We start from the raw sequence: 12,689 nt of genomic DNA on the forward strand, positions 1-12,689 counted from the left end.
AAATTAATAGCGCCCTCTTGCACTCTTCCAAAGTGTTCCAGTTTGGATAAATTATACAGTCATCCTACCCACCAACAGCATTAACAGCAGGGGCAAATTTTTCAAATAGACATGATTGGATATAGGTACATGGGAGTTTTTACTTTTCTGTATTTTTTAACTTTTCTGTATTTTTAAACTTTTCCCCTCAAAAAAAAACACCAAAAAACAGAAACCCAACAAATACACAACAAAAATCAAACTACTCTATAATTAAGCATAACACATAATTATTTCAGTATGCAGCCTTCTACCTAAATTGTTTTTCTGCTCTTATGTTTTTTAGATTGTAGTCTAACCATATCCATTTGTCTAATGAGATTAGCCATTTGTCTGCAGTGTGTAAACGACAGGACTAAGTTCAATGTCATCTGTTTATTTAAGATGGAAATGATATGCATGTAGCACAGTAGCCTTTGGGCACAAATGAAGTATCATTCAATGTCACTAGAGAAAATATAAATCAGCAAGAAGGAAGGTTGTCAGCACATCTTTGTTGGGCTTCCTCGATGTGCCAGGGATACAGGATGGAGTGAAACTGCGCCCCTGCCCTCATGGAGCGTCTATATCTTAGTGTTAAACTGCCTTTGCTGAGGGGTGATGCCAAACTTCAATCTGATGTTTTACCATAAATGCCCCAATCTCCAGCCCTTTTCACTAATATGTTCTACAAAGTTTTTTTTCTTTTCAGTATGTGTGTGCGCGCGCACTTGTAGTGGGTAGGAGGGAGTCACATGGGAAACGTACAAGATGCAAAGGATGCTATTTGAACTGATGAAAGTTTTGTCTCTTCGCACATCTGCTTTCCTCATCTCCAGCTGGTTGCATACACTTGTCATCGGTAACGAGGTTGTGCCTTTCTCTGAGTCTCTGTCACAGCTATCTGGCGTTTGCTGGGCCTCACTACTCAATATAGGTCAGGCTTGCTGCTTCTCCTAGGCATCTTTGTCATGTTTGACCCCGTGACTTTGTGCTACATCATCACCACTTTTAATTAATAACTGCTGCTAACCATCTCATACTGTGGCCTAACCGTGCTTAAGCCTAATACCCAAAACCAAGTTTATCAATATCCAGATGGCCAAAGCAGAGAGATTAGGGGGTAAAGTCTTTATTTTGCCAAAGGAACGCCCATTAGGGGACAATCTTCTGAGCCCAGGATTTAAATCTGGGCTGATCCGCTTATGAAATCTGTGACTGTGGACAAGTTATTTAAGCTTCCCGAGGCTTAGCTTCCTCACCTGTAAATGCAGTATAACATCCATCTCCCTGAGTTGCTGTGAGGATTAAATGAGATGATAGATGCAGCCATTCTTTGCACAAAGCCCAACACTTTGTAGGTACTTAATACCTTTTAGTTTCCTTCTTGCGCCCCCACCATAGTTCCCTACCTAGTCTGATGTGCATGGTAATCTAACTAGGCAACGAACCTGAAAAAAGTGTGATGGTTTCAGGCTGGCAGCATATCTTGGAATTAGGGAATGCCAACTTTTAAACACATACTAGCCAGATGTTCTCTTCAAATATTTGTATTGATGGATACTGTTAACCCCATATATTCTTCAGTCTCTCAGTATATACGTGAACAAAACTCTGTCACCTTTACATTTCGTCGAATATACTTTTCAAAAACAACTGAGGCAGTTCTATCAGTTAGAGAAAAATAAAGTGAAGGGAAGCCAGGCAAAACAGAGGATAGAAATGGAAATTTGCTTTTGCTAACAAACCTTTACTCGGTACCACTTGTATGTCAGAAACTGTACTGAGCAATTTACATTCAATTTCTCATTTATCCTCCAACAATCCTAGTGAGATAAGGACTATTATTTCCCTTTACAGATGAGGAAACTGAGGCACAGAGAGAGCTGTTAGTGTCCAGGATCACTCATCTACTAACTGCCAAAGCTGGCAGTTGAGTCCAGGCGGTCTGTCTTCTCCATGCCATGCTATGCCATCAACATTAGCACCTTCCAGAAGGTTCGAATTCCTAGCATGGTGAATCACAGAAGCTATCATAGCCTTCACCATTTGCTCTATGAGACCTCTTTTCAGACCTGGAGGGCAGCAGCTAGGACACTCCTGTGATTTTTAAGGCCAATAATTTTGTGTGAAAACCTTGGGAACAGAAAAAAATTACTTCCTGGGGAAAAATGCACTACCAGGTAATCGTCTTTTATGAATTACATCAAGTGCTCGCTCTTGTAGCGCTGGTGGTCCATCATTCAGGAGCGCCGTTACCGTGTCACTAGGTGGAACTTCTTTCTTGTTTCTTCCATCAGCCTTCATTTTCATTGTTCTCACACTCAGTGCCCATTAGAAACTTAGTAAACCCGCTGAAGGAAAAATAATTGCCAAAGAGCTCTTCTGATGGAGACATTTGTTCATAATTTTGTAGATTTAACATTATTATTCATTCTTTGCAGTTTCAAATATTTCAGGGATGTGGGTTACATGGATCTTCTCTTTTTCTCTTAGGATGAGGTTGCTAACAGTGTGAATTTGAGTTGCATGCAGGGACTCGTGCCCACAGTAGCTGCAGTCTCATTTTTGCATGTGGAAAAGGGAATGTGTATATCTGTGAGATCTTTCCTAGCCCCACACCATTGTCTTTTCCCTAAAAGCCTGTCCTGGTTCCTCCAGACTGTCCCTTGGAAACCAAATAATATTGCCTGATACTTGCCTAGGGAAGCTCCAGTTCTGACTGGACTCTCGGCAGGAAGGAGGGGCGAGGAAGGGAAAAGAACAGACACTGACTGAAGATCAATTAGATGAACCACGTAAAATTGCCAGTATTGAAGCACTTTTTTTACCTTTACAAGTGGCAATTTCATATGGTTTAACCCAATACTAAATGCCAGGCCAGACCCCCTTTTTTTATTTTTTTTATTGGGGAATATTGGGGAACAGTGTGTTTCTCCAGGGCCCATCAGCTCTAAGTCATTGTCCTTCAATCTAGTTGTGGAGGGCGCAGCTCAGCTCCAAGTCCAGTCGCCGTTTACAGTCTTAGTTGCAGGGGGCGCAGCCCACCATCCCATGTGGGAATCGAACCGGCAACCCTGTTGTTGAGAGCTCGCGCTCTAACCAACTGAGCCATTGGCCACGCCTTTTATATGTTATTACACTTGATCTTCATAATGACCCTATGAGGTCACGTTTATCCCCATTTTACAGATAATGAAACTGAATTCAATGCCTAACGTCATTGCCTTAGTTTGGGTTTCCCCAAAAGTTGACCAGGAGTCAAGGACTCAATGTGAGTAATATGTTTGGAAGATACCCCAGGAAGCACTGGTAAGCGAATGGCAACATGAGACAGGGAAGGGAAGCAGTAAGTTGCAGGAACATTGTCAAGCCAGTTACTGTGTGGGCAACTGGAGTCTAATGCCTCTGGGGAACTCTGGAAAACAGTGAGGAACACAAGCCAAAGCGTCATCCCACCTTGGGGACAAGGGTGATGAGCTATTTATACATGAACTGTTTTTAGTCATGAGTCCAGGCCACTCGGGAATGAGGTAGTATGTTAATGCTGCGGTATTTCCACATTAGGCTAGAAGATTTCGAGCAGAGAAGTGGCATGGTGTATGTTTGCTGGCGTGCTCTGAAGTGGTGAGGAGACAGGGCCCAGCTGTGTCTGCTACAGGCCCACAGACAAAACTAAGAGAGGCAGGGTCTGAACTTGTGGCATTCTGACCTCAGAACCCATGCCCTTCCCGCTAAAGCACAGGATGTTGTCGAATCCCAGGAAAGATCAGGGGCTCCAGGGGAATTGGAAATCAGTTCTAGGGCTGTATCTGGACAGCTGTAAGGTACTAACCAGAGGAGAAACCAGTCCATACTGCCCTACTCTATAGTGCAGGTGTATAACCCTCTAATGTACAAAAGCCATGCACATCCAGCAGCTCATGTGGCCCTCATCGTGCCCCTAAGACAGGCTAAAATCCATTCATTTACAAGATGATTAGAGTCACGTGTTTACTCCGTAACAATTGCGTATACGTTCCAGGAACTGTCCTAGGTAATGGAGATTACACACACGCCAGCATGGTAACACTCATATTTTTGTGGGGACAGCAGAATAAAGAAACAAAGAGACATATAATGTAATATTATAATTGGTGCCAAGAAGACTTAAAACAAGCAAAGATGATAGTGATGGTGAAGGATGCTTTTTTTTTAATTGGGGGTAGGGTCAGGAAAGATGATGACATTTGAGCAGGAAAGTGAAGGAAGTGAGGCTATCAGGGGGAAGGACGTTCCAGGAAGAATCGAGAAAGACGGGCAGTGTAATTAGGGCACGGTGAGATCTGAGTCCGGAGAGGTCAGCAAGGGCAAGGTACCGTCTTATTGGCTACAGTCAGGGCGTTTAGGGTTTTGCTCTCGGTGCAGTGGGGAACCACTGGAGGATTTAGATCAGATCAGGGAAGTGGCATGATATATGTTTTCAATGGTTCGTTTTTTATTTATCTCTAACTCGTGGTCAGCAAGGCCCAGGAGCAATACTCAAATTGAAGTCTTCTGACGCCTGACGCAGTGCTCTTCCCACTCAAGTCCACGGTTGTTCTCCAGACCTGGGTAGGCTTAGTATCCTGCTTTTTTCTGTACCTCGCGGCGGTTTGGGGGCTGTTACCTGTTCCCCAGGCACTTGGCTCCTTGGGATTTCTCTTTGCCAATCGGCTTTAACATTCTCCCATTTCTAAGAGCATGCTATCCTTGTTACCCACAAACGTGCTCAACCACAGTTTAAGTGTGACCATGAAAATCAAGTGAGGATAGCAGAATTAAAAACTAACCACTCTAATCAGAAAGTTTAACTTTACAGATTTCCAGGGGTCTTCAAGGTATCAAGGATTTTTTTTTTTTTTTTCTAATCAAGACCAAGTGAAATTTTCTCCCAGGCTAGAAAAAAAAGAGTATTGCACCTCTGGTTCACTGCTTTTTTATCTCATCCAGACCAACGTGGAAGCAGGCAAAAGTTCCACTCAGTACTGTAGTTGCCTTTTCCTTCATCCTTACTATTTTTTGTTTCTAAAAGCTCAGATTTATTTGCTTGAAATCCAAAGTTGTTTGTTGTTGTTTTTTTCAGCCAAGGCTGCAAAGATAGCCTGTTTGGGGAATTACAATGTGGGGCTCTCTTGGCTGCTTTTTAGTGTCTGTAGCCACAAAGAGTGTTTACCCCCTGATAAAGCAAGAAGAAAAATAAATATTCCATGCTTCCAGCCCTGCACTGGCTCTACAGTATTGACAGAGGTAATCATTTGTCTTTTGTCACTGCAGCAGGTCGGTATGACCCAGGCACACAGGGATAGAGGAAGTATGTGGATTGATAGATAGTCACTTGTTTGGCTACATCCACAGCTTAAATTTGGTGTCCTCCAAACATGCAATGTTTCAAAGGCAGAGTGATATTTCTGTTCACTTATTAAGGGATGACTAACTTGCTTTTGGCTGCACTACAAATGAATCACGGTAACAATCCCCAACTTGCAACTTCTGGTGTTCTGATGTAATGCATTTCTATTAAAAGAAGAGGAAAGAGAGTGGGTGAGAGTGAGATCATGCAAAGACAGAACATAACGCCGAGGGAACTAGCGTAATTGATGAACTTCAGAGACCAGACCCATTTACTTCAAGGTGTTTTCCTGTGTTCTGGGTGAGGTTACCTTGCCAGGCAGTTCCTAAACGTTTACAGTTGCAGAATATAGACCCAGTTCAAGACGTGGAATGTGGAGGCATTCAGTGAAGAAAATGTTTCATTCGGGGGTGTAAACCAGATATTCCTTGAAAGCATTTTTTCAGCAATTTTGATTTAGAGTCACTTTGAAGGTAATGTTTGGGGGCATACGATATAGGTTAGAAAGGCAAACGAACAACCTCCCTTTTTAAATTGTTTCAATACTGCAGCTAATTTAGGAGTGGCAGCAAAAGGGCATGGGGAGGTGAGCTAAGGAAGGGAAGGCAGCCTATGAAGGTGGTATCATCAGACTGACTCCCCCTTGGGGAACTGGGGAACCCCCACCTCCTCTGAATCTCTCCTCTGCAGGTGAGGGTGCTGGGGGATAGCGTGAGGTGTTAATTACCCTGCCTGTTAGAGTGGCCGCCCTGCCTTCACTCTCCCCCTTTTCAACAAGAGACAAATACAAAAAGAGCTGAAAGGTATTGTAAAAGATCCTGAACCCCCAGGTATTTTTCCTATGTTAATCACCGTGCAGGAGCAGACACTTCCTTCCTCCCAGATCCCTTCTGGAACTCTCCTCTACAAGGTGCCCCTGCTGTCTTCTGAGGAAGGTCTGAGTGTGCCAGGGAGAGGCAGAGAGGAAATTAGACTCTGGCCCATCGTGACCGGCAGGCAGCCCACACTGGCTTTGTCCCAGGCTCTGGCAGAAGGGGATTAGAAGAGCCAGTGCCTCCCTACAATGGGAAATCACTCAGAAGAGAATCTTTTCTTCTTTTTTCAGTAAATCTCTTTTCCCTACCCTGTGGTTTTCTTGCTGGGTTTCATCTACTATCAGATCTGTCAGTGAGCTAAAAAGAACTTCAGTGTGTTGTAAAAGCATATTGAAATCAGCTGTAATAAGTCTCAAGTTGATATTTATGAAGTTAACTTTCTTACACCTAGAATCTGATTGTATAGTTTGTGGATGTCACTCAGCTTAAAATTGTGCCATGTTAGAACTGAAAGGGTCTGTCTATAAGATTAGCTAGATCAACCTTCTTTTTCATTGAAAAATCTGAGATCTGAAGACGTAGAGTGACATTCCTGGGGTCTAGGACACTCCTACTTAAGCAGCAGAAGCCAGACTTGAAGCCAAAACTTCTTATTACTGGATTCTGTTATGCCCACGGCCTTTTTTCTTGGTAAGCCTGTCTTGGAAAAGTTTTATGTGGCAACTACAGAGGCTGGATGGAGAATAAGAAAAGTCAGTGAGCTCAAAACCCACCCCCTTCATTACCTGCTAATAACCACGTAACGTTGCTGCCTAAAGAGGAGGTTTAGCGGTTTGGATTATTTCTGGTCTCTCTTCATGGGCCCCAGATCCCCAAGTGTGGCCGTTCCCCAGCTGATCACATGAACCAGGAGGGCTGACAGTTCTTCATTCTTGCTCAGGTCCTCCTCACCCTCACTAAAGTTCTAAAGTTGTGCTGGCCTAGGGCTGAGTATCCCACTGTGGAGGAAAGCCTAACTTAGAATCCTGCATTTGCACTTTCCTTACGAGGTCACCTTAGGTGAGTTACTGACATTCTCTAGGCCTCACGTGCTCCAGCTATAAAATGGGAATAACGATTTAACTGTCTCCTTAGAGAGACGGTTATTAGGTAAATTCTTAAAACTGTATAGAAAGTCCTTAGCGGACCAGTTACAATTACCATCATTCTTAATCCAATGGGTGATAAACCCAAAAAAGCTAACAATTTAAACAGTATGTTCAGAGCCTTAGAATGAATTTCAATTTAACATTCACTTCTAGCCTCTGGCAGCAAATGCAATACTAATTAAAAAAAAAATACTGTGATTGGGATTGACACTGGACCAGGTTTTACGAGTACAGAGCACTTGGTGTTGTCTGCTGCTAGGATCTTCCCATTGTTTCAGACATCGGATCTCTTATGTGATTTCCCAGGTGTGCATGTCGGCACCCTAGACTCAGGGAAATGATCCCATGATTGCCAACACAGATTTGATGATTATTTATTGAATGTGTATTGAGTGAGTAATCCAAAATCTATACATAGTTATAGAAACATGGATTATATGTTGATTCACGTGACAAAGTGAGACTATATTAAGGGTCAGGACTATTACTTTGCGTCGTTTTCCCCTCATTTCCTTTTCTGAGACGAGGGTCTCTTACCTCGCCCAGTAATAAGCTTGTGTGTATTGAAGCTGTCCATGCTGTGGACCGAGTGTCTTGGTCACCATTTCACTATCATGCTTTGAAGTTTCCCTGTCTTTCTTTCCCCTTCTGCCCCCAAGAGCAAAGGTTAATTTAAAGGCAAAGATGAAGTCACTATAAGCTAATTTGTCATCACTTTTACCTACTTTTTCTTCTTCAGTGCAGAAATTAAACATATGAAGTGAACGTATCTAAGAACACCTTCGAATGTGTCTGCTGTCCTGAGTGGGACTCCTTTCGGAAAGTATAGCAGGCATTCTAAAACCCTATACAGGTATATGTGCAGGCAGCACGTGCAGTGTGTCTGCCCACGGCTGTGTGGCAGCCAAGAGTGGGTTGTGTGTGTACTTGATGTGTAGTCACAGGAACCAAAGATCAGAACTGAGTCATTTCAGAAGTCACAGAAGGGAGTCTCAATTCTCCATTCCCATGCCTCTTGTTATCCTCTCACTCTTATTCCACAGTAGAATCCCACAGACTCCCCCTGCCAGGTGGGCGGCCTCAGCCAACACCCCCTCTCTGGCTGCTTTGTCACTTAGCATCTCCATGCCACTCAGAAGCAAAAGTGACACATTCTACCCACCTCCCCATCGGAAAGTCAAAGCAGCTGCATCTCACAGTAGCTCTGGTACTAAGAGTTAAGAAGCCTTCCCTCTCAAACTTCAGTAAGGTTCTCATTTTCCAAGCCTCCCTCCTAGGATCTGGTGGTACAGGGGTTAACATAGTGTCTGCTTTCTTTGGTCAGGGGCCCCAGGGGTCATAGAGTTAGATCTGCAGAGCTGGCAGACCACTAAATAGTTTACCACTCCCCACCCAGTAGGGTATGGCCTTAGAGAATGGATGGAAAATATCCCCTTGCTATAATTGGGTTCAGCCCTGTGGCTTAACACCATCTTATTTGGCAATCTTTTTCTCTTGACATATTTAGTAATCACTCTAAGGGAGATTTATTAGACGGTTCATGGGAACAAACAATACACTAAATATTACACATATGCATGCTTTCAATACCACTCCTTTTCTAGGCTATTTGAATCTTTCCCCAAAGTCTATCTTTTAACTCTTATCAAACTCTCTCGTCATTAAATTCCTCTTGGTTCGTCTCTCCTCCAAAATAACCTTTTATATTTTGGAATGTTTTTGTAGTTAGGAGTTCTTTTAATCAAAATTCACTGGGCCATCCTTAGAGAAGTATGGATGAGAACACAGTCTCACAGTTTAAAATACTGAAGATATTTTTCTCATCATTAATCTCAAAGCACCAAAACAAAAATTTAGCATATGGTTAGAGTTTTGTGAAAATAGTCTCCTGGGTATCTCTGGGAGATTGTGTGTGTGTGTGTGTGTGTGTGTGTGTGTGTGTGTGTGTGTGTGTGTGTAAAGGAAAACAACTTAAAATATTTCAGCCAAACCTAATGCAGTGAATTGTTTCCTGAACCTGAGGGTTAGTGCGCATGAGGAGATGTGGGGGAGGGGCACTGAGCATTAGGATTAACAACTCATGCTATGTGCTAACTAAAGGACTTTGACAGCTGGTGTCCCTCAGACATTTTCAAAAAGTGTAATAAATATCCCACCCACCTTGGCACAAGCACAGCAAAATGTCTTAGCAAACAACCCATCTAGAGCAGATTTAAGAGAAAATAAATCAGGGTCATAGAGCTGCTCAGAAAGTTATGAGTTATAAAGGCGCAGACATAGTATGGCAACTCTGGATGTTAAGCTTTCTTCCCTTTACGTGTGAAATGTTCTTCATTCATCAGATATACAATACTGGCTATTTCTGCTCTTGGGAGAGCCCACTCAGGGCTCGGCACCGTTCCAGATGCATTCATTCATTTAACACTCAACTACATGTCTAACCACTGGCCTCATTTTGAAGACTGGCCACAATTCACACAGAGAAGACCTTATTTTCTCCCCTTAGACTGTAGATTACACATACTCCTACGTACCTGAACTTGAGCACTTGTGATTCTTTTAGGGGTGGGGCAGTGAAAACACAAATTCAGAAATGAGTTGCTAGCGAGAACCTTCATTCAGCTGCTGGCATCGCCAACATAGAGATGTGTGGTGAGGGGCCAGGAACACAGGTTCTAGAGCCAGACTGCCTGGTATGGCCCAGCTGTCTCTCTTACCGTGTGTGTGACTTTGGGCTAGTGACTTGCCTTCTCTGGGTCTCAGTTTCCTTGTCTGGAAAATGAGGCTAATACTTCATAGTTTTGGGTAATGATTAAATGCATTCATCTGGATGAAGGACCGAGAACTGTGCCTGGCATGTTGGAGGGGCTGTTACTGAGTGCTCGTATGCCCATGTGCACTGTGATCCCAGGCATACAGACCTGGGCGTGGCAAATCTGACTGAGAGTGAGGTGTAGAGAATAAATCCCACTGTGCCCCTTTAGCACGATCCCCATGTATCCCTGCCAGGCTCCTGGAGTTATAGCTCCCTTCCCATATGAGCAGACAAGGGAAGTCAGAGAATACGGTGACCCTCTTGTCTTTTGTGGCACAGTGACTGAATTGGATGGGGAAGTCATGTAGCTGTCCTACGAAGCAACAGCAAGGGATGGGCCTGCAGAGGAGCTCTGCACTTAGAACTGCAGCTAAGTTCACTTTTTACATTACATTTGCAAGAGGGAGAATGAACAGTGGACCTATCTAAAATTTTCAGACATTTATAGACCAATTGAGTTACAAATACAGAACGCAACTTGTGGAAATAATACTGGTACTTCAGCCCAGCACTTCTCAAGCTTGAGCTATGTCAGAATCTTCTGGAGGGCTGGTGAAAACACAGATTTCTAGGCCCCACCCCAGAGATTGGGATTTACCAGGTCTGAGGCATGGCTTGAGAATTGCCATTTCTGACGGCTCCCAGGCTGTGCTGGTGCCGGTGCAGGGGCCACACAGTGAGGACCACTAGTCAGCGGCGTGCTTTGCGACCTTACTACCTATTTCTCATGTAAGGTTGTCACGTTTCATTTGAACTCTTTAGCTTAGAGATGGCATGAGTGAGTTCCCCCACCCACCCACCCACCCAACATACAGATATTTGAATCCACAGAGTTAACAGCACGTATTAACGTCTTATTCTTGGTAATAAACACTGACTTTCATTTTCTCCTCTAGTTGCATGCTGCTGTGACCAGGATCCAGGTTCCGAGGCCTGGTTTCAATTACACATTTGCCCACATATGCATCCTGAATAATGATAAGACTTGCATCGTGGATGACATAGTGCATGTTCTGGAGGAGCTAAAGAATGCCCGGGCCACCAACCGGACCAATTTTGCTATCACGTACCCGATCACTCACTTAAAGGATGGGAGGGCGGTGTACAACGGGCACCAGCTGGGAGGCGTCACCGTGCACAGCAAGGACCGCGTGAAATCTGCAGAGGCCGTCCAGCTCACCTACTACCTGCAGTCCATCAACAGTCTTAACGACATGGTGGCCGAGAAATGGGAGTCCAGCTTCTGCGACACTGTCCGACTGTTCCAGAAATCCAACAGCAAAGTCAAAATGTACCCTTACACGTCCTCCTCCCTGAGGGAAGATTTCCAGAAGACCAGCCGCGTAGCAGAACGTTACCTGGTTACCAGCCTGATCCTGGTGGTCACCATGGCCATCCTCTGCTGCTCTATGCAGGACTGCGTCCGCAGCAAACCCTGGCTAGGCCTGCTGGGGTTGGTGACCATAAGCCTGGCCACTCTCACTGCGGCTGGGATCATCAATCTGACTGGTGGGAAATACAATTCCACCTTCCTGGGAGTCCCTTTCGTCATGCTAGGTAATTACTGCTCTTCCTTTTTCTGTTTCCTCCTGCTGTTTGGAGTGACTGGGTTAGTAAAAGGCAAGGAGTAGCCATCTAACAACTTCATTTCATTTAGAGTGTCTTCCTTTTGCCCGGGAGTCCTAGGACCAACACTACAAAGTGCTGGTGGTCAGCAAGTAGCAACCTTCTGTGGTGGATGTGCCGGAAGCCCAAAGTCCGGTTCCAGCTCTGGTTCTCCATTAAGTCGCTATGTGGTATTTAGCAGATAATCTTCTCTGTGCCCCAGGGTCTTAGGTTGGGCATCCCCAAAGCAGACCCCGAGACAAGGATTTAGAGACAATAATTTTTGGGGGAAGTGAGCCCGGGAAGCCTGAGTGTGGGAGTGAGGACACGAGACAGGGAAGGAAGACAATTCAGGGCGTTAATGAGCGGGTTACTGCTGTGGGCCCCCGGGGCTCGAACCCACTGGGAACCTTTGGGAGACCACACAGAACACTCCTCAGAGAGTTCCTCCTTCAACAGTGAGGAAGCTGGAGGCTGGGCTTTGCACCCAGAGCCCTGTGTATGGTTCATGGAGGGCTCTCCCCAGGTTCATTCATTACTACCCGGGCCCTTCCCAGGCAGGACTGAGCACATTCCTGCAGCTGGAGCAATCCCTCCAGTTACCGGGATTGGTAGTAAGAAGTGAGCTCCAGAATGGTGAATGGGAGGGCACATGGGTTGAGTGCTGACAATGTCTGCTGCCCTCAGTTTCCCCACCCTATGGGTAGAGTGGATTTGAACAATCACACAAAAGGATATAATACATGTACAAGAACTTTGAAAGCAACAGTGAGACATAAATAGGACTTTCCCCTGTCCTTTCTATGAACTCAGGAGAATGTTTTAAAATGATGATGTGAGAATTCCACCACTATATTCTCTCTCAGGGGCTGCAGGAATTTCCCTGCTAGAGATCATGCTCAAAATAAAGCCATAGT

At 44.5% G+C, this 12,689-nt stretch overlaps 1 protein-coding gene across 2 annotated transcripts in view; it reads left to right on the forward strand.

The window, feature by feature from the left end:
• Positions 1-12,689, forward strand: part of PTCHD1 (patched domain containing 1) — a 64,322-nt gene that overhangs the window by 26,704 nt on the left and 24,929 nt on the right. For both annotated transcript variants that reach the window (XM_074323202.1, XM_019713810.2), the window contains one exon: positions 11,064-11,724. In XM_074323202.1, the coding sequence (XP_074179303.1) occupies positions 11,064-11,724 (661 nt within the window). The remainder of the gene's footprint in view (positions 1-11,063; positions 11,725-12,689) is intronic.

The sequence above is a fragment of the Rhinolophus sinicus genome, chromosome X (genome assembly GCF_036562045.2).
Source record: "Rhinolophus sinicus isolate RSC01 chromosome X, ASM3656204v1, whole genome shotgun sequence".
NCBI classification, from domain to species: domain Eukaryota; kingdom Metazoa; phylum Chordata; class Mammalia; order Chiroptera; family Rhinolophidae; genus Rhinolophus; species Rhinolophus sinicus.